Source organism: Motacilla alba, chromosome 1 (assembly GCF_015832195.1).
Source record: "Motacilla alba alba isolate MOTALB_02 chromosome 1, Motacilla_alba_V1.0_pri, whole genome shotgun sequence".
In the NCBI taxonomy this organism is placed as follows: domain Eukaryota; kingdom Metazoa; phylum Chordata; class Aves; order Passeriformes; family Motacillidae; genus Motacilla; species Motacilla alba.
In genome coordinates, this window is record NC_052016.1 from 30,587,384 (window position 1) to 30,609,867 (window position 22,484).

General features: G+C 42.5%; 3 protein-coding genes across 4 annotated transcripts in view; 1 reads left to right on the forward strand and 2 right to left on the reverse strand.

The window, feature by feature from the left end:
- NME7 (NME/NM23 family member 7) overlaps positions 1-626 on the reverse strand; it is a 91,001-nt gene extending 90,375 nt beyond the window's left edge. Inside the window, exon 1 of the mRNA XM_038131864.1 lies at positions 498-626. Within this exon, the coding sequence (XP_037987792.1) occupies positions 498-500 (3 nt within the window). The 5' untranslated portion in view covers positions 501-626. The remainder of the gene's footprint in view (positions 1-497) is intronic.
- On the forward strand, positions 615-9,367 carry BLZF1 (basic leucine zipper nuclear factor 1). 2 transcript variants are annotated; one of them, XM_038131886.1, is made up of 7 exons: positions 615-662; positions 2,209-2,265; positions 3,629-4,068; positions 4,693-4,892; positions 6,844-6,972; positions 7,575-7,794; positions 7,979-9,367. In XM_038131886.1, exons 2-7 carry the CDS (start codon positions 2,247-2,249, stop codon positions 8,162-8,164), a joined length of 1,194 nt encoding a protein of 397 aa, XP_037987814.1. In that variant the 5' UTR covers positions 615-662; positions 2,209-2,246; the 3' UTR covers positions 8,165-9,367. The 2 variants fall into 2 exon arrangements, with proteins under 2 accessions (XP_037987814.1, XP_037987803.1); XM_038131875.1 differs by lacking the exon at positions 615-662 and adding an exon at positions 685-780.
- A 639-nt stretch (positions 9,368-10,006) lies between these two features.
- CCDC181 (coiled-coil domain containing 181) lies at positions 10,007-21,918 on the reverse strand. Its single transcript, XM_038131813.1, is given in 9 exon segments — positions 10,007-10,739; positions 10,741-10,858; positions 11,439-11,593; positions 12,221-12,367; positions 14,329-14,573; positions 14,673-15,210; positions 15,725-15,876; positions 18,809-19,568; positions 21,599-21,918. Coding segments are annotated over 7 exon segments (1,377 nt in total). The 5' UTR covers positions 15,854-15,876; positions 18,809-19,568; positions 21,599-21,918; the 3' UTR covers positions 10,007-10,694.
- Between the last annotated feature and the right edge of the window lie 566 nt (positions 21,919-22,484).

The following is a 22,484-nucleotide window of genomic DNA, read 5'->3' on the forward strand; positions in this document are numbered from 1 at the left end:
CTCACACCCTATGTCTGAGAGCATTGCCCAAACAGTTCTTGAACTCCGACCAATTCTCTGGGGAGCCTGTTCCAGTGCCCAACCACCCTCCCCGAGATTAAAATGCAAACTGGGTTTTCTTTCTTATTACTGCCCCTGCAATGACATCCTGTCGTCTGTCCTGCATTACTACACAGCAGATCCAGTCAAGAATTAAGACTGAGGCACCTGAAACGTACTGTTTCTTCCAAACGCACCACTGCCTTCCCGCCCGGTTTCCCGAGCTTCTGGCCCAGCCTATTGCCAACTCAGGGCGGCCCCGGGGTGGCGGCAGCAGCAGCGGCAGCGTCCCAACAGCCAGGCACCAACGAGCCCGAACGGCCCCTTCAAACACCGCCCGGCTGCGCCCCGCGGGCCTCCGGCCCAGGGCCGGGCGGAGCCGGGCGCGTCCCTCCCGCGGCCCGGAGGGGCTCTGCCCGCGGAGCGCCCGCCGTCCCCGCACCCGTGTCCCCGCTCACCATGGTGACGACGGTGATGAGGATGATGACGGCCGCGATGGCGATGCCCGGCCCGCCCCTGCCCCGGCAACCGAAGCACCACCCCCGCGCCCGTCCCGCGATTGGGCGGGAGCGGACGTGACACGCGAGGCTCCCCGCCCGCCGCCGGACGCGGAAGCCGCCGAGGTGACAACCGTGGGGGCTATCGCGACATCGCTGCTGCGGGCCGCTCTGTCGGGGCTGGGGCTGGGCGGGCGGTGGCTGCGCGAGGCCCTGGATCCTGCAGGGCTCGGCGTCCTGAGAGGTGCGGTGGGTAATGATGCAAGCAGTGAGGGAGATGGAGGAGGGGGGGACGTGTTGGGAGGCTTACAGTGCTGCCTCACGTAACTGGCCGGGATTGTAGCGTGAACTCCGAAGGAGCAGGATCACCGGCAGGTCGTGTCTGATGGAGCAGATAAGCCCAAATGCTCCTAATCAGTCTTTTGTTGAGTAGTCTTGCCTTTTCCTGAGCAGCTATGCTTTCATCCTCCTCGTTCTTATCAAGTAAATAGAGATCTTCAATCAAAAGGAAGGAACAGCAGTGGTGATTAACAGCTAATGCTACTAAGTAAGGAAACACACAACTCCAGTTGTAGAAGCAACAAATGGTGGGACATCTCTGCCTCTGTAGTTTGAGAAAGCTCAAGGACGAAAAGGTGTTTCTCTTGTCTTCTGTTAATCACAAAAGATAAACCTGCCTAACACAAAACAAATCTTTAGTCTAGAAACCCAAAAGTAGCAGTGTGCTCACTGCTGCCATTTTCTTTTTAGGGCAGAGAGCTGCTGCAATGGAAGTCAAAAAGCTGTAGTTAAACCATTTCAGTTAGTGGTACAGGGAAAGGAAGCCAGGGCCCTGGGGATCTCCCTTGAATAATGGGGAGAACTCGGGGGAAAAAAAAAGCCAGCCAAACAAAATAGGAGTATACTGATCTCAAAGGAACTTAGTCAGACCCTAGAAAAGAGGGATGAGTGACTTGTATAATTGAGAGTGGATGGCTCTGTGGATGAATGTGACAATGCTCAATACCTCTGGTGGATAAGGGAGAAAATGGCCAGGATGGTGGTTTGGGCCAAACTGGGGGTCAGCTTTTGTTGTCAGTTAAACTAACCATGTGCACCCACTTAGGGCACTGACTCCTTCTTTGACTGAGAATTGGCCCAATCAAAAAGGTTGTTTCAGCAAGCAGGACTGAAGGAATTGTGCAGCTGCCATTGTTTCCTCCTCACCTCTTCATCTGTTTGTAGCACAGTGTGGGATTTCCTTTTCTTGTGGTTCTGTGATTATTTTAGGTTATCTTGGCACGGTTATGCAGTTGTACTGTGGGAATGTTACAGGCTTTGAAAGGATGAGATGGGGGCTCACTGAAAAAAGGAGGGAGGGAGACCAGAAAAAAAAAAGAGGAATGGGAACTAGAACAAGATGAGGAGGAATGCAAAGGAGTTGAAGTGCAGCTCTTGGTGAAAAAAAGACACAAGTGCCAGAAGACTCACAATCTTCTCCTTTTAATTCTATGGGTTTTGGTGTAGTTTTTATAATTTTGTGTTTTCCCCGTTTGTTTTGGTGTGGGTTTTTTCACTGTGCTACTGAACTGGAGTTTCGAGATTTTACTAGAAAACAGGATAATCCAAGATTAACTGCTGCAGTTACCTTGCTAAAGATTTTTTTCTGCCCCCCTCCTTATTTCTTCCTCAGACTTACCTAATTAGGAAGAGCTGACTGCTAAAGAGAAAATGACGTCTCTAGAAAAAGGTAGGTTGTTCATATGACATCTAAGCAGACTGGATTAAAAAGTACTTTAACTGGAATTCTAAACATCAGAGTTACACTGTATACCAGGCTCCTTTCATTTAAACGTACTCCTTTTATGTAGCTATGAAGAAGTAGTTCTGTGACATCATTATTGCAGTGAAAACCAGAGCTGCCTGGATGGAACAGCAATTGAATGTAGTTTTTTCTAATCCAGCTTGATTTTGAAAAATAAGATTGTCATTGGTACTGTGATCTGTCTGCACACTTGTCTGACAGCCTCCTCTGGTATTTAGAACCTGTTGGTACTGATTCAACAAACTTGAAAGTAAGGCAATTAATGGTGTTATTACAGCATTTTTGAAATCTATTAATATTTGGATAGAAGACACAAGCTCACATTACTGCCTGCAGTATGAGAAAAAAAGCAATATGTGTAGCCATGCCCTCAGAAACTTTGTATCTCTCACCCATTGTGAGGAAACTGTACTACAGTAATAATTGTAAAACTAAAAAAATTGTAAAACTATAAACTTAGTGGACTTAAATAAAATTAATTTCAGTAAATGTTGTGCATATTGGGGACTACAGAGCAGAATGCAGCATTACTGGGAATGCTGGAGTCTGTAGTTCAGAAGTGGAGCAGAACTGGGTTGTTGGCTTTTCTTAAACCTTTACTTGGGCAAACAAAATCTGTTAGTACTTAAAAGTCTGCTAAACTTCTTAAGGTGTCAGTAGCTGTCTGAGTAGTAGCTGTTTTTCATTTTCTTCTTGCTTTTTAAATTAAACTGGTCTGATTCTGCCAGCTCCCAAAACCTGATTTTGTTTTCAGCCCATAAGTAATGTTGTCAAGAATTCTTTTTTTCCAGAAAAGCTTTTTTTTTTTTTTTTTATGTGTCTGCATTTAATCTTGTTTGGCAGCAGGAAATTAAAATTAATGCAATTCAGATCAATGTTTGTGTCTTGTACTGCTGTTGTTAATGAGCAATGCACATTTGAGTAAGGGCTTACTGTGAGAGAGGTGAAACACTGGAACAGGCTCCCAGGGAAGTTGTGGATGCCCCATCCCTGGAAGTGTTCAAGAACGGGTTGGATGGGGCCCTGAGCAACCTGGTCTAGTGGAAGGTGTCCCTGCTTACAGCAGGGGTGTTGTAACAAGAGGATCATGAAGGTCCCTTCCAGTCCAAATCGTTCTATGATTTTCTGACTCGTGCTTGATAATCACTGTTGCAATGGACTATTTGACACATGCAGTGTACAATTAAAATCTCTAACTTTGAAGGGCAGAAATTAAGGGAAGACTTACAGTGACGCTATAACCAAGTACAAGGTGGTAAACTTTTCCTCCACAATTTCTAAATTTCAGTTGATGATGCCTCAGCACCCATTCGGGGGCCTGGAGATGGCATGGAAACAGAGCAAACAGCTGGAGCAGTGGAAGTAATCACTGGAGCCAACACTGCAAGCCATCACATCCACCACAGCCCCCATAAAAATACAGCTTCTTCCCTGAGTCCTGGAGTTCTGCAGCTGGGGAAAGTACATGCAGATAAATCAGTTGAGATTGAAGCTATTCGAATATTAGTCCCCAAAGCAGCCATCACCCATGTTGTTCCAACTAAAAATGCTAAGGTAGCTAAATCTGTGGGACGTAAAGGAGACACATTCCATCAGTCAGATGGAGCCACAGATCCCAAGAAAGAACAGATAGAGCTGAAAAATGCAATTGAAAAGCTAAAGAATTCAGAGAAGCGGTTGTTACAAGATAAAGAAGGTCTCTCTAATCAGCTGCGTATACAGACTGAGGTAAGAAGTTAAAGGTGTTTTCTCTCCCACAGCTGAACTGTTTTGGTTTGTAGAAGCAGTTTGTGAATGTGAGAAAAGAGAACTGCTATGACACTCTAGCCTTGAAACAGATAAGTTCCTTTTTGAACTTAACAGCTAAGATATAGAGTAGAAGTACATCAAAGTATTCCAGTGCTGCTTCTCTGACAATAGATGCAAGAGTCAAAGACTTAGCTAGGAGAAGTACATTAGATAGCTGCAGGGAAATGAATCTTTCATGAGGAAAGACTTTGCTCCTTAATCGCTAAGTGAAAAGTGTTATGCCAACCATAGAAGAGTTGACTATAACTTCCTACTCCATACACCTGTGGATGTCTTGTCTAATCCTTGTTATCTTACTGATTCAGGAGTTGAATCCTAGTGAAACTTTGTTTCGTGCAGTAGGCTTTCATTCTTCCTCTTTGACTGTTAGAATTTAAACAAGAATTTGTTGGATGAACATTAGGCTGAAATGTTTATGCTTGCCTGGATACGTCCCATTCTGGAAAGACAATTTACTGTTAGCAATTTGCAATAAGTTGCACTGCATTCTTAAGAGTGTTTATTCTCTATTGATAGTTACAAGAGAGTCTGATCTAATTCTAGGTCAATCGGGAGTTGAAGAAATTACTTGTTGCTTCTGTTGGGGATGATCTGCAGTATCACTTTGAACGGATGGCTCGTGAGAAGAATCAGCTCATCCTAGAAAACGAAGTTCTGGGCCGGAATATGGCTCAGTTGTCGGAACAGTTGGAGCGCATGTCTATACAATGCGATGTGTGGAGAAGCAAGTTCCTAGCAAGCAGGTATTCCCTCTCATGGAGCTGTCCTAACAGCATTCTCCTTCAGTCTTTCATCACATACACTCATTGCAATGTGCTTTCATATGCAGAGGACAGCCACAAGAGCCATAGTGATACCTACTGTGAAATCTGAGAATACAGGAAAAGTATAAAGAAAATAAGCTCCTTGTAAATCTGAATAGTCCTGCTTTTCAGAGGTAATACAGTGAGTCCTAACCTGATGCAGTTCGTTTGAGGGGGCCCCTGGGGAGTCCCTGGGGGCCTCCTAGGCTGTATGTTCGTTGGTAGCAGCAGGCAGGCAAGGAGACTCCACATGGCTTCTGAGGGTGTTATTGGGGGTCCCATCCCCAGGAGCAGCATGGTTTCTTAGGGAGAAGGAGGGAAGGGGGGGAGAGAGAGGGAGAGCCTAGGGAGAAAAGGGCCAAGAGAGATTTCGGTCTCGTCTGCACAGCTTAAGAGGGAGATTCAAAGTGGGCGCAGAATAAGACTTGGGCCAATGGGATTACAGATACATGATACTGCAGGGGAGGATCACAGCTTGGAATGAACCGTACATTTTCGAGGGGTGAGACAGAGCATACCATTTAGCTAAAATGCAACACCACACTAACCGTCCCTAAAATCTCAACTGCAGCTCTTGTCAAGAAAGCAAGAGAAGCTCTTAATTTTGATAAAACTGCATGCAGTTTAGGGTATAAAAATGTCTCTTAAGGCAGCTGACTTTTCTTACAGATAGTTAATTGATTTTCACCACCCCCCCCCCCCCCCCCCCCCGCCCCCAGTATGATGCAGTCATCAATTTGAGAAGAAGCTGATGTGTTTAGGAGCTCTGCTTACAGTGAGTCAGGGATCTACTATAGAAGAAAGTAGGGGGACCTCTTTATTAAACACTGGTTGTGTTACTGCTCAGGACCTTACTGTTACTTCTTTAACCATAAAAGCAGGTCTGAAAGTCAAAATCTCATTTGACAATGACTTTAAACATGCTTAGTTGTCTTACCAGATCTGTAAATAGCATTCTAGGATTTTTAATTTTCTACTATACTTGGATATAACTGACTGAATTATGATGCTTAATGCATATCATAAAAGACCTTACTGCTTGAAGGAAATGGCAATAGAATACAGTCTCCTCCCTTTAATTTGCCGGAGAAGTTTCAGCATATGGGGTGAATGGTAACTTGTGTAACATATGGGGTGTAATGGTACTTGTAAGTCCTAGCAAGAGTTACTAGGCAAACTTGGGGGTTTTTTAACATTATGAGGATCTCTGAGATCAGAGCTGTGAGTCTCAGCAGTAACTGAGTTACTGGAACAATGGTTACATGTAACACTCTTCAATATTGTAACATTCTTGTTCATTTATAACTCCTGTTTCTAACTGGTGGTTGTTTAAATGTCATTCTGGTTTTTGCATTTGGAATATCACAGGCATTTGAAATGCCTGCTGGAGGGGTAGAGCCAAGCCTAATGGCATAGCAAAATGTGACAACAACTGTCTCCTTTGTAGCTCTTAAACACTCATATCTGACATCTGGTGATTGCCCCTGAGTAGGGCAAAGAGGTAAATTAATGCAGTCTATAGCCATAGCATCCATTTTTAGAGAAGAGTGGACAGATGTGATTACAACATACTTGTGAGAATTGTTAGTATTTAGCTTTTTCTTTCACAGGATCCTTGTCAATATACACTTTCCCAAGGTGTTTTGAAATGTTTGTTATTAGATTTATATTAAGTGATCTAAGATTGTTTAAACTCAGTCAAAACAAAATCTTGCATTGATGTTGGCTGTAGCTGAACAGAAATTATTATTAATTAGGTTGATATAGGCTCTGCGTGGGGGAGGGGACGGAGAACAGCAGACAGTTTGAGCAGACAAATTATGGTCTGTAGTAGAAAAAAGTAACTTTCAAGCTGTTCACTGGCACTACTGACTGGAGATTTCCTTTGCAGGGTAATGGCTGATGAGCTGACCAATACCAGAGCAATTCTTCAGCGCCAAACCAGGGATGCACAAAGTGCAATCCAGGACTTGCTGAATGAACGTGATCAGTTCCGTCAAGAGATGATTGATACACACAAGTATGATTTTTCTATTCCAGATTACCTCTGTGCAAACTTCACTTTTGTCAGTTTATTTTAGGCTAGAGGAGAATCAAATAACTTTCCCCTCTTCCAGTGATATTTAGCAAAAATCAATTATGCTGATGTATAGTATGGTCACTTTTCAGTCTTAGAGCTGAAAGAGCAAAAGTAATACAATACTTGCTTCCTTCCTAGAGGTCAGAGGTCTTAAGGGTAATAAACTATGGAACTGACTTCCCTCACATCCTCAAGCTTTCTTTCTTTAATCACTTACTGACTTGACTTCCAAGTCTTCTCTGTTTCCTTGCAAAATATCAAAGAAGTGATTCTTCTACCTACATGGACTTTACAATGCTTATTCTACCAGATGTCAAATAAGTGTTCCCAGGATTAATGTCCTGCGTTGGTGAAGCCTTGCCCTGGAGAATAGCCCATTTGTCTCTTTGTTCTTAAACACTTTTTTGGTCCATTTATTTGGTTTAATATTTAGCTTATGCAGTAAGCCTTGGGAAGAGATGATTCCTCTGAAGTATGCTGAGTGCTGATTATACAATATAAAATACAAACCCCACGAACAGTGCTTCTTTCTTTCTGCACAGGCTGCTGGAGGAGCTCATGGTTTCTCTTCAGTGGGGGAGACAACAGACATACTATCCTAGTGCCCAGCCTTACACTACAACAGAGCTAGCAGCTGTGAATTGTAAGCTAGCCAAAGCTGTAAGCTCCCATCTTCTAGGAAATGTTGGCACTAAAAGTCCAAAAAAGACTTCAACAGCTGTGGAGTTTTGCAATACCTCTGCTGAGAAAATGGCTGAAATGGTAAGAACTCTTGATGCACGTTAATATTTATATTAAGGTTCTGGGTAAACAGATGTTTCATTTTCAAGCTGGAAATAAGATAACAAATGGCTTTCGAGCAAAAATCCTTCCTAGCTCTTAGAGAAGGAAAAAGCACATTAAATTGTATAAAAGTATTTTCAGTGTCAATTTTTTCCATCCTTAGATGCTACGTGTACTGGATCCAGCTGCACATCCAGAAACATCAACAGAAGTTTCTTTTTCTGAGACTTCTCCATCTTCTTTCCTTTCCACAAAGAAAAGTATTGGAAGGTTTCACCCATATACAAGATATGAAGATGTTACCTTCAATTGTTGCAATCACTGTCAAGGAGAGCTGATAGCCCTTTAAAAGCCCAGCCAAGCCAGCTGCACATGCACTCTTTCTGAAGAATTACACTAGCTGATGTTCAGCATGCTTCCCTTTGTCCTTTTTCTGTAATGGGGAGGTTTGGCATTGGAAATTATGCAGTTTCTGCTTCTCTACCTCTTGAAGTTAGGGATTGACAGGATTTCCATAGTCTCTGGGATACTTCTACTACTTCTCAGTGGGGAAAGCTACTTATTTTCTTATACAAAGGCAAGACAAAAAACATTATGCTGGTCCAATTTATAGAGCATAGAGATGCTCTTGACTATTTAACATTTATAGTTTTATTAGCCAATCTTAATGAATTTCCCTTTAGAGGGAGACAGAAGTGTAACCGTATCAAAGCAAATGAAGTGCTGATTTAGTTATGTCTAAATTCAAATATAAAGTAATGGTAAATGGTTTTTAATTTTAGCCAAGGTGATGAACTGCCCTTAAGTCTATGTTCTGCCTTTTAAATTTAGTTATAAAAAGGAGTATGTGCAATGATTCTTCATAGCTGTAAGTTCTGAAAGCAAGAGTATATGCAATGTCAGCCCTCCTATCAAGAAGGAGATAAAGCTTGAATGAACTCTAGCTATAATATATAAGTAATAACTGCTTTCAAGTGGGTTCTAGAAAACTCTGTGCGGTGAGGTTTTTCTTGTGTTGCCATAGAGCTGAAATAATGGCTTTTCCATTGTTTCAGCTTCTAGAATGAAGCTGCTGCATAGCTGATCCTCAGCAAAGGCAGACTGACATACTTCCTTTAGTACACAGCATTGAATCCTGGCCTGGCATTAGGACTCAGTCCTTGCCCAAGGTCTTCCTGAGTATTATGAGAAGGTGAAGACCAGCACTAAGTTTGAATAGGTACTGTTAAAAAAAAGTATTTTTTTACTTGTATGATTTTATAATCTTGATGTAGATTTGAAGTTCTTGACATAGGTTTGAAGAGAACTTTTAGGAGACAATCTACTAAATCCAAAGAAGCCTATTTAAGTTTCTTAGTTTGACCCCCAAATTTACCATATGAAGCTGTCTAGTTTAGGGAAAAGATTTCTGAAATGGTTGTTTTAACCCAGTTTTCCTTTGAATCTCATACTCATGATCAGAATATGTAAGCTGTAAGTTCTTGCTGTTGCTGCTTCTGATTCGGTTTACATGAAGAAAGCTACAATAAACTTCCTTTGCTTGCTTTCAAGCTGTAATTCTGGATTTAATGAAGTCCCATTTCTGACCCTGTTTTCTCTGTAGCATAAATGGAACTATATGACATTGAACTGTAAAAGCCTTACTCTGCTGGTGTGAGGCAATGAACAGAGAAGCACCTCTTTTGTAGTTTTCTACAATTAGGGAGATGGTGTGTGTGAACCTTTGCAAACATTCCTCCCGGATTTGCTTGCTAGACACAGGAAGCTCTTTGTGCCTTTGGTGTCAGGGAAAGGTACTGGGAGGAGGAAGACACATGTTACTTATGTGTCCCATTAGCATGTGAAATTTTCATTTTGTGTCCATGCTTGCTCTCTATGCTGGCAAAAGCTGCAACAGAGCAGCCTCCAGTCCAACACCAATGCTCTCAATATGCCTGAACTAGCCCCAAAAATAACCGAGAAAAATACTACCAGCAAATCAGCTTTTCATCTACTGCACTTCTGTCTACTGCAGTACTCCCAGAAAACACTGTGAATGTTGAAAAATCTAAAAGCAATGCCAGGATCATGAAATCTGTTGGGGCATACAACTGGACAGAATGCTCTTCATCTTTCACTGACTTTATGATTTCATGAGTGACTTTGGCATGTTCTCTATCAAGAGTTCATAATTTAGCTGGGTAAGGTGATGTAGTTTGGTAGATTTATTGTAATAAACATTGACATACATATAAGGAACCTAGCTTCCTTACTACTGGAAAAAGGTCATAATTTGCACAAGCTTTTAATTCCATGGAATAGTAAACTACTGAATGTGACTCTCAGAAGTACATTTTAAAACCTGTTGCACAATCACCTACACATTAGTCTTCAATCACCACTTTCCAGGAACCTAAAAGAACACAGTCCTGTGGTCTAGAGCTGATCAACAGATCAGCTGGTCATCAGCTCAGGAAGTGGTACAAGAAACATAATTTTCCAACAACATAACACCTTGCACAGTCTCTTGCACAGCAGCATCAAACAGCAATATTAATCCACCAAAAATTCAACATTTACACAGTAGCCTGCATCCAGGAATCCATGATGAGTATAATGTGCCTTTTAAAGAAGGGTAATGTGCATTTGCCACCCTTGTATGTACATCTTGCACTCATTTTGATTTGGTTAAACCAAGAAGATCCCTGAGTTATGCATTAAAGCAGGCTTTTCAACTAAATAACAAATAAATAGATAGTAAAATCATTGTCACTTAAGGTAATTGTTAAACTTGCTTGAAAGCTTAAAAACACAAAAAGTCAGTAGCTGTAAAGGACAAAAACTCAAGCCATAAAAGTTAAGAAGATTGTCACCAAGAACTCTGTGGCTACATCAAATTTTCAACTGTAATGATCTGAGAAACAAAAGGATTTGGGCTCTGAATTAAATATAGTGGATGTTCCGCATTTGTCTTGCTCTTCTGGCTTCTAATCTAAGCTGCCTGGCTCTCTCTTTAGCAGCTTGTTCTGCTGCTTGCTTCTCTTCTCTCTTCCTTCTCAGCCAGCTGTGGAGAGAGAAAGAGGACCAGAAGTACTGGCAGTTGTCATATCAAGTTTTACATTATCCATTCAAAGGAGATTTGTCCCCCACTTAACTGTAAGCCCACCATGTCTTGTAGGGTGAAGCTGGGTGTCATGGCTGAGACAGTCTAAAAGCCTGCGATACCCAAACACAGGAAGCATTATTTTCCCACCCCAATTCCCCTCCTTCTGTACCTACCTTTACCTCCCCCCTTTTTTGTTAAACTGGATTAGCTTTATGCTCATTTCATGGACTGAAGCAATTGAAGGTTACTCCAGAACAGGCAACAAGGTTTTGAGGAGAAGATCCCTTTTTTAGCAAAAGTAATTCACTCTTTTCAGCTCAGGTTCTGACAAATAATTTCACAGCAGTGAACAAACAACATCAAGGAACTGATGTATTTTTGTTAGGGTGTAAGTTTAAAAGGGCATATTGGTGTGAAAAAAAACACCTCCAAAACAATGAGGACTTCAGTAGCAAAGATGTACCATAAGATAGCTACAGTTTGAGATGATAGACTACAAAAGTTTCAAATGTGGTCTCTTAGGAATGACCCTACTCACTCTCTAAAAGCTCTGTCACAATCCTCTGGGCTTGGAAAAAAGGCAACTTCCTCAGTCTGGCGTCTCAAGACTTCTATCCGTCTTTCTCTCACATATTGTTGGTGCTTTTTTTTAAGCCATAACCTGTAGGCTTCTTCTGGATCCCTGTGCACCTCCTAATTAATAAAAAAGACATGTATACACAAGGGTTATCAGTAAATAACCTTTATAATAATCACATTATAATAGTGTTTTTTTGTATTCTGCTGGCACCACCCCTCCATGAAACATACTTTATAAACACACTAGAGCACATGCTAATCTGGCATAGAATATATACATGAGCAAGCATTCAAAGCACCATGTTTAAAAAAGTACTGAATTTAGCTTTTCAAGCCTATTACTTAAAGGCAGAAGAACTTTAGAACAGCATCTGAATCTCCAGGTTTTGATCAGGTCATGTGCATTAACTGCTTACTAACAAGTTCTGATGGTAAGAAACATACTCCAAGGAGTCTTCTGGCTGCTTGCTCACTCAGGGCTCAATGAAGATTAGAGCATCACTGTATCCCCTGTGATTGTAGAGTTAAGTTCATGTGTGCTGCTTCTACACTGCAAGCCACTCTGCTAAGCAGATCAATCATAAACCTGCAAGTCTACCTCTTCACTGAAAACAATGTAACAAGAACATTTCCCATTGCTGTAAATTTTCATACACTTAGCTAAGAAGGCAGGTTTAGAATTTGGCTTTCCTATTTAACAAGAGCACTACAGATCCCAGTTCCAGATTAGGGAGACCTTACTTTGATGCTCAGCTCTTCCAGCTGCTTTGCACGACGAATTCGCTTTTCTTGTTGTACCTGTTCTTTCTTCTTTTGTAACCAAGCTTTAAAAACTATTTCATTCTGTCTTTTCCTCATTTCTTCTAGCTCCCTGTTCTTTTCTTCTTCCTTAAGTGGAAGGAAAACTGAATAAACTTAGTTTTTAAGAGAATGATCTTTATCTGCAAAGACTGTTGCAGGCAATAAATAAGCCATTTGAATTGCATGAGACACATACTAAAATACAGATGAAACAAGAATACTCAAAGACTGCATCACAGCTGATACAACATTTAGGAAGAAATTGCTTGGAGCACTTCTGCTTGTGATATATTCAGACACTTTCAGTCTAGTCCTTTTTGTGATTACCTCCATTTCCATGACACCTCTCGACTCAGACAGTCAAATAACATCAGGCAAAAACTCTTAAAATTAAGTCTTCCCAATATCTCTAGTTAGCTTAGAATCACTTGAAATGGATACATTTTAAATATAAATGCAACTCTCCAGCTTGATGGACCACTGAACCCTAAAGGATATTTAACAACACATGGATTGCAGGCACTACCTTATTTATAAGGACCTTTTCTGGACATGAAGTTGCAATGTATTTCCTTAAGGAGTATTAATAGCTTCAGGCTTTTTTCAAGTGTACAAAATGAACTGATATTTACAAAATTGAGAAAAGTTTCTTTTACTTATTAATTACATTTTAGCTAAGGATAAGTATCCACAAGGAAGAGAAAAAGTTTCAATTAATGCTCCAGAAAGCTGATTAGGACATTTTTTTACCAGGATTTACTCTCTTTGACACAAAAGCTATAATCCCTACTCATTTCAATACTTTGAGAAATCTAATCCTGCAAATAGATGATGTTCTTCCCACCTACACACAACTTCCTTATATCCTCCAAACTTACCACTTCTAATTTACTGGAATGAAAGAAACTCCACCAAAATGAAGCAGATAGATTCTAATAATGTCAAGAAATTTTAATGCCTGTGAAATCCATCACAGAATGGAAGAATTCCATTCCAGAACTAAGAAATAAGGTAACACGTTTCCATTAAGTCAGCCAAAAAAGGAAGAAATTTAGCACACACTGTTAGGAAAATAACCTTCCTTCCCCTCACTATCCTATGTTTTACATTAAGTACACAGAGCATGGTTTCAAGAGATCTAGTCTTGTGTGCACAAAGAAAACACCTCAATTGCTCATCAGATTTCATACCACTCATTACTAAGCTGAGCCTCAGCAACCTTTCCAAATAAAGCAGGCTAGAGCTCTTTCCACAGATAGAAAGTAACCTTGGAAGCTACTTAGCCAGCTTAACTAGTAAATCATGGCAGAGAAAAATGGCAGATGCTTCATGCTACTTTTATACAGTAACACACATAGCAAGTTACCTTTTTGTAATTGTATCATTATAATGCAAAAAGAAGAAAAAAAATCAACATTTTTTAACTCTCTGCTAAAGATTTCTGAAGTCCTCATTACAGCTGTCAGAGGCTTACTCTGTATTATTTTTTTTCTGTGTAAGGAGCTGAGAAAGAATTAAAAGGGTTCTGTCACTCTGCTATGCAAATGTTATATTATGACTGAACACTCTCCCATATGATAATTGCCCAATCAATACTTCTTGAGTACCCAAATGTGCCCCAGCCTTACTGTGGTTAACGTAAACTTCCCACACTGCAGTATAATATGTGCAGATGTGACACCATGTGCTACATTCCATAAACTGTGGGACTGTAAGAGAACCTAGGTAGAGAGAGAGCCAAGAAGCAAAAGCAGTAAGAAAAATATAACAGAAGAGGCCCATTTATGAAGGATATATTAAACAAATACTTCATTTCTCCTCTGTGCAAGGCAAGGTCCTATGCCACTCTGGTAAAGGAGCTTTGAAAGATTCTAAACAAACCCCAGAGAATTACTGCTTTTATTATTGTTATTGTTGTTATTACTACTACAATTATTATTGCAGCCTCTTTTATCAAGGAAGAATGGTGTAAATACACTGAGCACATGGTCTTTACGGAGCAGAGGAATAGGATGGTCACTGTGATTTACTTTCCTCTATATACTTACCTCTCTCTTCAGTCTTTCTTTCCTCAGTTCTATCTGCCTCCTTAATTCTTTTTGTCTGGGAGTAAGACTGTAAGTGGAGCTTTTCATGGGTATGTTTGCAGAGTCAGTTTTCTGTTTACCCAGATCTTTTGCACCATTCAAAGCAGAATCTGGCTGCTGCTTAGAGTCAGATGGAGGCATTTCTTTCACCTGAGAGGCAGTGGGCAAAGAACTGGGGAGTCCTGAAGTCTGTTGAGTTTCAATATCTGTAAAAGAAACATTTACTGGAGCCAAAATGCCCTGACTTTCAATATCGCATAAACTTAAGAGTTCAAACTTTCCATCTTTTTCGACTAGAACTTTACCATTTGTCTTCTCATCTGAGCCAGCACGTTCTGAAAGTGATGTGCTTTTCTGTCTCTTGCCGTCAGAAATATTCAGCGGAAACAGCCCATCTGAAACATCTCCTCTTTCAAGGTCAGTTTTACCAACTTCAGCATCTTCTGGACGAGGAGCTTGAAGATCCACCTCATCCTCAAATTTTAATTTCCGTTCTCTGTTTTCATCTACAGGAGCCTGATTTTCCAGCTCTTTGTTGGCTTCTTCAATCTTTTCCAAGACATAACGCTTTATTTCTTCATCCTCTCTCTCATCCAGTTCCTGCTCATTTTCCAGCTTGGATTCCTGGAGAGAGCTTTCTCTCTCAGCATCAGACTCATGGTCATCCTGTTCAATATCTGCCCCGGATTGCAAATATTTTTCATTAGAGTATATTACTTTCACATTTACATCTGCCTCTGAAAGCTGATCTAGATTTTCTTTCATTTCTTCATTGTCTTCCTGAAAGTTGTCTGATGTTTTAAGAATTTTTGCTTCAACATCCTCTTCCTTTTCTTCAGGATTCTAAAAAAATTAAAATAAACTAGTCTTTTCTCTCAACAAAAGAATAGTTACCAAAGAAAGAGGAAAGAAACAGTGAGAGAGAAGAGCAATACAAACTAACTGCATTCTAAACCACGTTGTCAAATAGCGCACTTCATAACTAAGAGCTTTTTTGGCACTAACAAGTCTTTTCATTTTCTTCATGTTCACATTCACACAAAGTTTAATTAAGCAGTAAAGTGATTAGTGACAGCAGAAAACCGCAACAAGTGTTATACAAACACTTAAAGGAACACAGAAGTACTTTTGAAAAAAACATTTTCAATGAACACTGAATTTTCAGCTTGATGGATATTAGAACCACACTAACCAGTTTGCTGAAATGTTTTTCACTATAAATCCAAGTAACCTTCCTTGTTAAAATTCAGTGAATGCACCTACACATTTCAAGCAATACTGAATTTGTGCCTATGATTCCAAATATTACTCATTTTGTCTTCTAAATAACACAACTAGCATTTAATGTAACAAATACCTCTTTTTCACCAAGGTTTTGTTTTTCTTCTTCATCAGTTAGGCATTCCGTGTCTTTTTCAAAATCATCCTCATATTCTGCATTTTCTGTTGAATCACCCACATCTCCTTGAGCTTCCTTTTCACTCATTTTGATGATGTGTTAGAGTAATACTACAAAAAGGAGAGGGAATAAAATATTTTCAAACTCTAGTGACACCCACATCAAACTTGTGAGCAGTATTAATACAAGCATGTTAACACAGTGCAACAGCACCTCAGGACTAAGGATCACCAATGGCTCATAAACATGACTGGTTTTGGCCTTTCCAGCTCTGGCTACTGGGAGAAGGTTTGAGGTAAAGCAATTCAAGTGGATTTAATGTCTCTGACAGACCTTAAACTAGAACTCATGATCTCTTAACAGTTAGCCTTGTGCTTGCACAAAGAGACCACTATTTTATGTTAGCTAGAAGCGCTACAAACTTCTTGCTTGTATCTTACCTTGTTTATATCTTAACTTGTTTAAATGCAGTATAACTTTAAACACTCATTAACCGGTTAATCAGGCTGGATGTAATCATGCTCATGACAAAACTGAAGATGAGCCACCATAAGGACTGAATGTTTTAAAAAAATCTTTGTACTGCATAGGTGCCACCAGCTCCTGAAGGACTGCTTAAATGCCAGTGCTTGGTGTTCCAGGCTGACTCACTGCTGCCCCTTAGCTCAGCTCTCTCAGTACAAGGCACCAAAGATGCAAAAGTTTAAAGATGCAGACACACTCACAAGCCTAGAGAGCTGATTCTGCTCTGTTTATAGCTTTAGCCCCGCATCATTCCTTCAGTAATTTATTACTTTTTACAAAAGCAGCACAGAAGAAGGAAATATCAATTATTCAACATTCCTGTTCTTTTTGTATCATCTGCTGTAGGCTGGGAGGTGCCACTTCTATGTGTCTCTAGGAGGATTAATCTGTGTCATTTTCAATATACCAAAGATCATGACTGTTGTGACAGAACAAGGAGTAATGGGTACAAATTGAAAGAGGGGGATTTTAGGCTAGATATTAGGATGAAATTCTTTGCTGTTTTGGTGGTAAGGCACTGGAACAGGTTTCCCAGGGAGGCTGTGGCTGCTCCACTTCCTGAAGGTCTTTAAGACCAGATTGGATGGCGCTATGAGCAACCTGGTCTGGTGGAAGGTGTCCCTGTCCATGGCAGGAAGGTCCCAATTTGATGAGGTCCATTCCAACCCCTTAACATTCTGTGATATGATGTGGCAAGACAATATGGGGTGTAAGGGAGAGCTCTGACTCTGGTTTGCCCTAGAACAGCAAGACAGCTCTTGCTGTGTGACCATCCTGCCCTTCCAGACAAGAATCACAGAATCAGAGAATCAACGAGGGTTGCACTTGAACCGTCAAATCCATCTATGCATTTTGTAAAAACCCCAGCAACATCCAGCAGATGTTGCTTAAATTCTTCCAAGATTTTGTTTTGAGTTCTGATGAGCATCTCTGAGTTCTCAGTTATTTATTCTCAGGAACACCAGCTCTGCTCTTTAGAACTCAGTATTTCATGCTGGTAAAGAGTGATGTTCTTTTAAGCCTCAAAGCCTAGTCAAGATTTGGTTTAGAGTGGTAATAAAGCTGGGCATTCTTTGCTGCAAAATTGTTTGTACAGAAACTTTTAAAAGCTCTTTGTTTTCTCTGATCCGTATGTTGTTCAAGAAAATCTGTCAGTTTTTTCACTTCTTTTTAGCTACTACTTGCCACTGTAATCACTCATTCACAATAGATTTCTCAGAATTTAAATTTTAAGAGCTCGTTCAGACTGTTGCCTTGGCTTTCCACACTATATCTATTTCCATCATGTTTTTCCTGCACCACCTCATATGACACGTAATGATTTTTGCTGGGAAATGCCCCTTCCTTAACAAATATCCTTGGTTTGGGTGATGACATACATGGGATCTTATTGGAGATTACTTTGCTCTAGTGCATATTCAACACAAAAGAACTATTTCTCTGTGATTTCATTATTAAGATAAGCAGATAAAAAAACTGCCCAGATGAATTGTGCCTTTAAAAAAACATGTTCACATCAGTCAGTGGCACTCAATACAAACACATTGAATATGCTGTTTAATTCATTGAGGTGAAGTGTAATAATGGGGAGCAGCATAAAAATCAATTTCTCCTGTTGTAAGATAAAGTAGCCATGGCTGAAGAGAGAACTTCCAATTCAATGACTTGTTTCATAGAATCATAGAATGTTAAGGGGTGGAATGGACCTTAACATAATCTAGTCCCAACTTCCCCTGCTGTGGGCAGGAACACCTCCCACTAGACCAGGTTGCTCAAAGCCCCATCCAGCCTGGCCTTGAACACTTTCCAGGATGGGGCATCCACCATCTCCCTGGCAATCTGTTCCAGTGTCTCAACACCCTCACAGTAAAGATTTTCTTCCTTTTATCTAACCTAAACTTCCCCTCTTTCAGTCTGTACTCATTTCCCCTTGTCCTGCCACTGCAGTTCCTAACAAGGAGCTCCTCTCCAGCTTCCCTATGGGTCCCTTCAGGTACTGGAAGGTTGTAATGAGGTTTCCACACAGTCGCCTCTTCTCCAGGCTGAACAGCCCCAACCTTCCCAGCCTGTCTCCACAGGGGAGGTGCTCCTGTCCTCTTACCAACCTCATGGCCTCCTCTGCACTTGTTCCAACAGTTCCACGTCCTTCTTATGCCAGGTCCTTCTGGTGCCTTGGGGGCACCAGAAAATCCTGAATCAGCTCCTATTCTGTTTTGGATGTCATGAAGTAAAGTGATTCAGCATTAAGAGGGACCGAAAGTATTCAGAAAAATCTCAAATCTTCATTTACACCTGTTTCTGTTCTACTTGGGGTGTGTCTGTGGAGGGTGCGCACTGCGACCATTTGTTCTTCACGGCTTAGTAACATCTCTACGCGGTTACACTCAGGCACAGTCACAACAAAAGGCGGAACAGAGCGGGGGATTTCTGTCTCTTTGTCCTTTTGCACTAAAACATACACACATACACAGACCCACAAACCCCAACTCCACGCAGGGCGGTGGGGAACGTCCTCACCAGCACTCCCTGCTGCCTTGGGACACGCCGGCGCCGCTGCTCCCGGCCGGGACGAGGAGCTGCCGCCGCCGGGCGCTGCGGTTGCCGTGGCAGCGGCGGGACCGCTCCGCTCACGGCGGCTCCCGAGGGACAAACGCCGCCTCCCGCAGGGCCCGGGCACCAGCGAGTAGGCCGGGCCGCGCCGCTCTGTTGCCATGGAGACGGGTCTCCGCGCCGGGCCCCCCGCTCTGTCCCCTTTTCCGTGTAGGACAATTCCACCTACGGCCTGGAAACTGTGGGGAAGCAGAGCGCAGAGAGGAGCGGGGGCACACACACGCCACCAGGAAAGGGGCAGGAGTGCGGCAGGCGGCTCACCCTGTCCATCCGAAAGCCCTTCTTTGATGCTGTTAAATTATGCATTCGTCAGGGAGCAACCTCGGTTTGCGTGTTGTATTATTCATCGTGCTCCGGCTGGCAATGAGCAATCGGATCAGCCCAAAAGGCAGCAGTGTCAGGATTTGGGCTTTTGTTAATCACAGAATCATAGAATTGCTTGGGTTGGAATGGAATCTTGAAGCTCCAACTCCAGTGCTGTAGGCAAGGACACCTTCCACGAGACCAGGCTGCTCAGAGCCCCATCCAACCTGGCCTTGAACACCTCCAGAGTTGAGACATCCACAACTTCTCTGGACAGCCTGTTCCAGCGTCTCACTGCTAATGAAGACAGCACTGAATCTTCAGAGACACACCTCTCTGTGTTAACCACACACTGCTCCTTAAACTTGGAAATGAAAAAAAAAAACAAAAAAAACAGGGAACGCCCTGGATTAATTCCCATCTGGGGAAAAAAATAAGAAAAAAAAAAAAAGGAAAAAAAGAAAGAAAGAAAAAAGAAAAAGGCCAAAAAACCCCACCCTGATTTACCTGCAGAGCCAGGGTGGCTGGCAGAGGGAGAAGGATCAGGCTCCTCAGTGGAGCTGGAGGGAGGTGACAGGTTGCAGTTTCCTCTATGGAGAACCAAACACCCCGCAGGTAGTGGATGCTGTGCAGCTGAGGCCAGCAGGACCCCAAAGAGCTGTGTGACTGCCAGACTCCCCACAGAGCTCACGGCAAGGGCGAGCAGCTGTCAGCAGCCATTCAGGTTGATAAAGTTCATTCAGCATCACAAGATACTTCTCAGCACTGAATTTTGGGGAATGGCCCTCCTCAGCCCTCCTACCAGCCAGGGCTGCAGTAGCATAGACCCCTCTGGGGGGAAAGAGGGAGAGAGCGAGGAAGAGAGTTTGCCTCCCTGGCAGCACTGACGTGGTGCCGATCACACTGTCATGGCCACACACTTCAGAGGGCAACACCTCCCCTGCACTAAAGGGTTAATACTAATGAAAGAAAATGCAGGCAGAAAAACAGCCACAAAGCCAGAGCTTTGATAACTCTCAGAGTAACTCAAGTAGGGTCACCCTTTCACTCAAAGTCACATGGGACAGAAACGCTGAACCCCTCCAAGGTGGGGTTCACAAGTTCTCTGAAGACATCTGTCATCATAGGCCACATGCCATAGGAGGAGGCAGGACTCCATGACCTCAGGGTTTCTGCTCATTTTACACCATACAGTGAAAAAGAAAACCAGGTTTTGACACTGGTTCTAGTGGGCTGGAAGGGCTTCCTTACACTTACCAGAGATAATGCTCAGTTACCTGCTTGGCAATGTTTCCTGCTGTACCTGGCGAAACTTCAACCAGTGACCTCACCCAGGGCATGCAGTTATCCCACCCTTGAGGGCAATATGCTAAGTTTCTGATTTTCCACATTTCATTTTGACAAGTTCATAGCAGACTAAAATACAGAGAAGTGGGTACAATACCAAGGCTTTCTGCTCTGTGTTTATTGTAAGATTTATCCTTCATCTTAAAAGCCAGTGCTATCCTTTTAAATCACATGAGATGCTTTATGCGACTAATTACAAATCAGCAAGGTTAAGGCAAGGATTAGACCCTATTGTTGGGATGTCAAGCTGTGATGTTTGATAATAATAACTTAATGATTTAAGGTCAATAGAAATTGATCTATGCAGTCATTAACTCACATATCATTAAATGCTGGTTTTCAGATGTTCCCATGTGTGAGGAAGCTGCAGAGCATGGTTACGAAAAATACAACAAAAACAGCAGTAAAGCAGTGCAGGACTCCAAGGTCAGACCCCGGCATATTGGCTGCTGTTTTCCTTGTCACTAATGCATCAGACACTATGTTCAGGCAACAGATTCATGGACAGTGAGTGTGTTTCACAGAGAAAAGCTGCATAACACCTCCAGAGCAACACTAAGCAAAGACTTTAACACCATTTTTATGTAGTGTAGGAAACAGTTGACACAGTCAAAAGCCACTGGGAACAGGGTTCAGAGCATCCAGTCTCCTGCCCCTTCCACAGCCAAAGTCCTTCTTTCCTTCCCAGTACTTGGTTACGATCACACCAATAGAGACGAAAACACAACCACTTCCACACAGAGCCCTTCCCTTTCCCTGAGAGCACTGCCAGAGCAGCACTGTGTCATACATGCACACAGCCACATCAGGGGTTGAGTGCAACCCTGCCTTGCCCTGGCGGGTTCTCACAGCCACTGCTAGCCCAGGGGGAGAGCAGTGGGTGCTGCTCCTGAAACAGCAGCCTCTGGCAGCTCTTACTATTCCTTGGTTTTTGGACAAGCCCTGCACCCAGTCCCTCACTGTAGCAGTGATCCCAGGAACTACACTTCATCCTCCCAGCATCACAGCAAGCCCAGGGCAGGACAGAGATTCAGTTGAAACACTCACCTCCAGCAGCCCCCAGCATCAACTGGAACAAAGAAACAGCCCCAGCATCCCAGGCAGACAGCTGCGTGTAGTGTTTATCTCATCTCCGCCAAACGGCACTGCATGCTCTATCTCCAGCACAGAAATTCCACTCCTTCACAGCAGCTGTGTGCCCCTTTCAGCTCTCTCAGCTGTCCACAATGTGGCAGAATGCGATGGGAGGAGCAAGGATTGCCACAATTCATGTGGACTTGCTTCACTTGCAGGAGAGAGCAGCCTTTCACCAGCACCAGATGAGAAACATTCGAACCCACCTTAAGTGTAATGCTACACCTGTATGACCTACTACTTATATTCTTGACATACGCAAGCAGATATTTTAATCCCCGACTCTGTCAGAAGCTCATCCCCCCACAGCTGACTCCTGTATTCACCCAGGGAAGGCAAACAAATGAAATTCAGAACAGACCTGACATGCCAAGAGTCCTATCCTCCAGCAATAAAACTCTGAAGGAAGCATGTGTAAGAAAGCCTCCCCTCCCCAGAACATCCTTTTTCTTTTGTTTTTGGTGTTGTGCACAGGGCTTGTTGGGCTACTACCCACACAAACCACTGTGCCCTCCAGCCCAGCCTGTACATTGAGGCACAAGCCATGTCTTCTAGAAACACAGCACAGGAGAGTCTTCCAAGGCAGGGTGTGCCAGAATGGGGAGCTTACAGCATTTCTCCTTTAAGGCCTCAATTTTGCAATTAGGTCCATGTAAGTAGAAAGGTCTTCCTGCATGGAAACCTGCCTTCCCATACTGTCACCCCCAGTTAGACTGGAGCGCCCTGACCAGGGCTACCCTGCATCGGTGAGTGATGATCTCCCTCTGCAGGCCAGTCTGCACTGGAATTAGAGTGGTGC

What these genes read in the sequence shown, in the direction of transcription:
- BLZF1 (XM_038131886.1), top strand. An exon ending in AGCAAGTTCCTAGCAAGCAG is followed by an intron (nt 4,893 to 6,843) that starts GTATTCCCTCTC and finishes TTTCCTTTGCAG; the next exon opens with GGTAATGGCTGATGAGCTGA. An exon ending in CTGAGAAAATGGCTGAAATG is followed by an intron (nt 7,795 to 7,978) that starts GTAAGAACTCTT and finishes TTCCATCCTTAG; the next exon opens with ATGCTACGTGTACTGGATCC.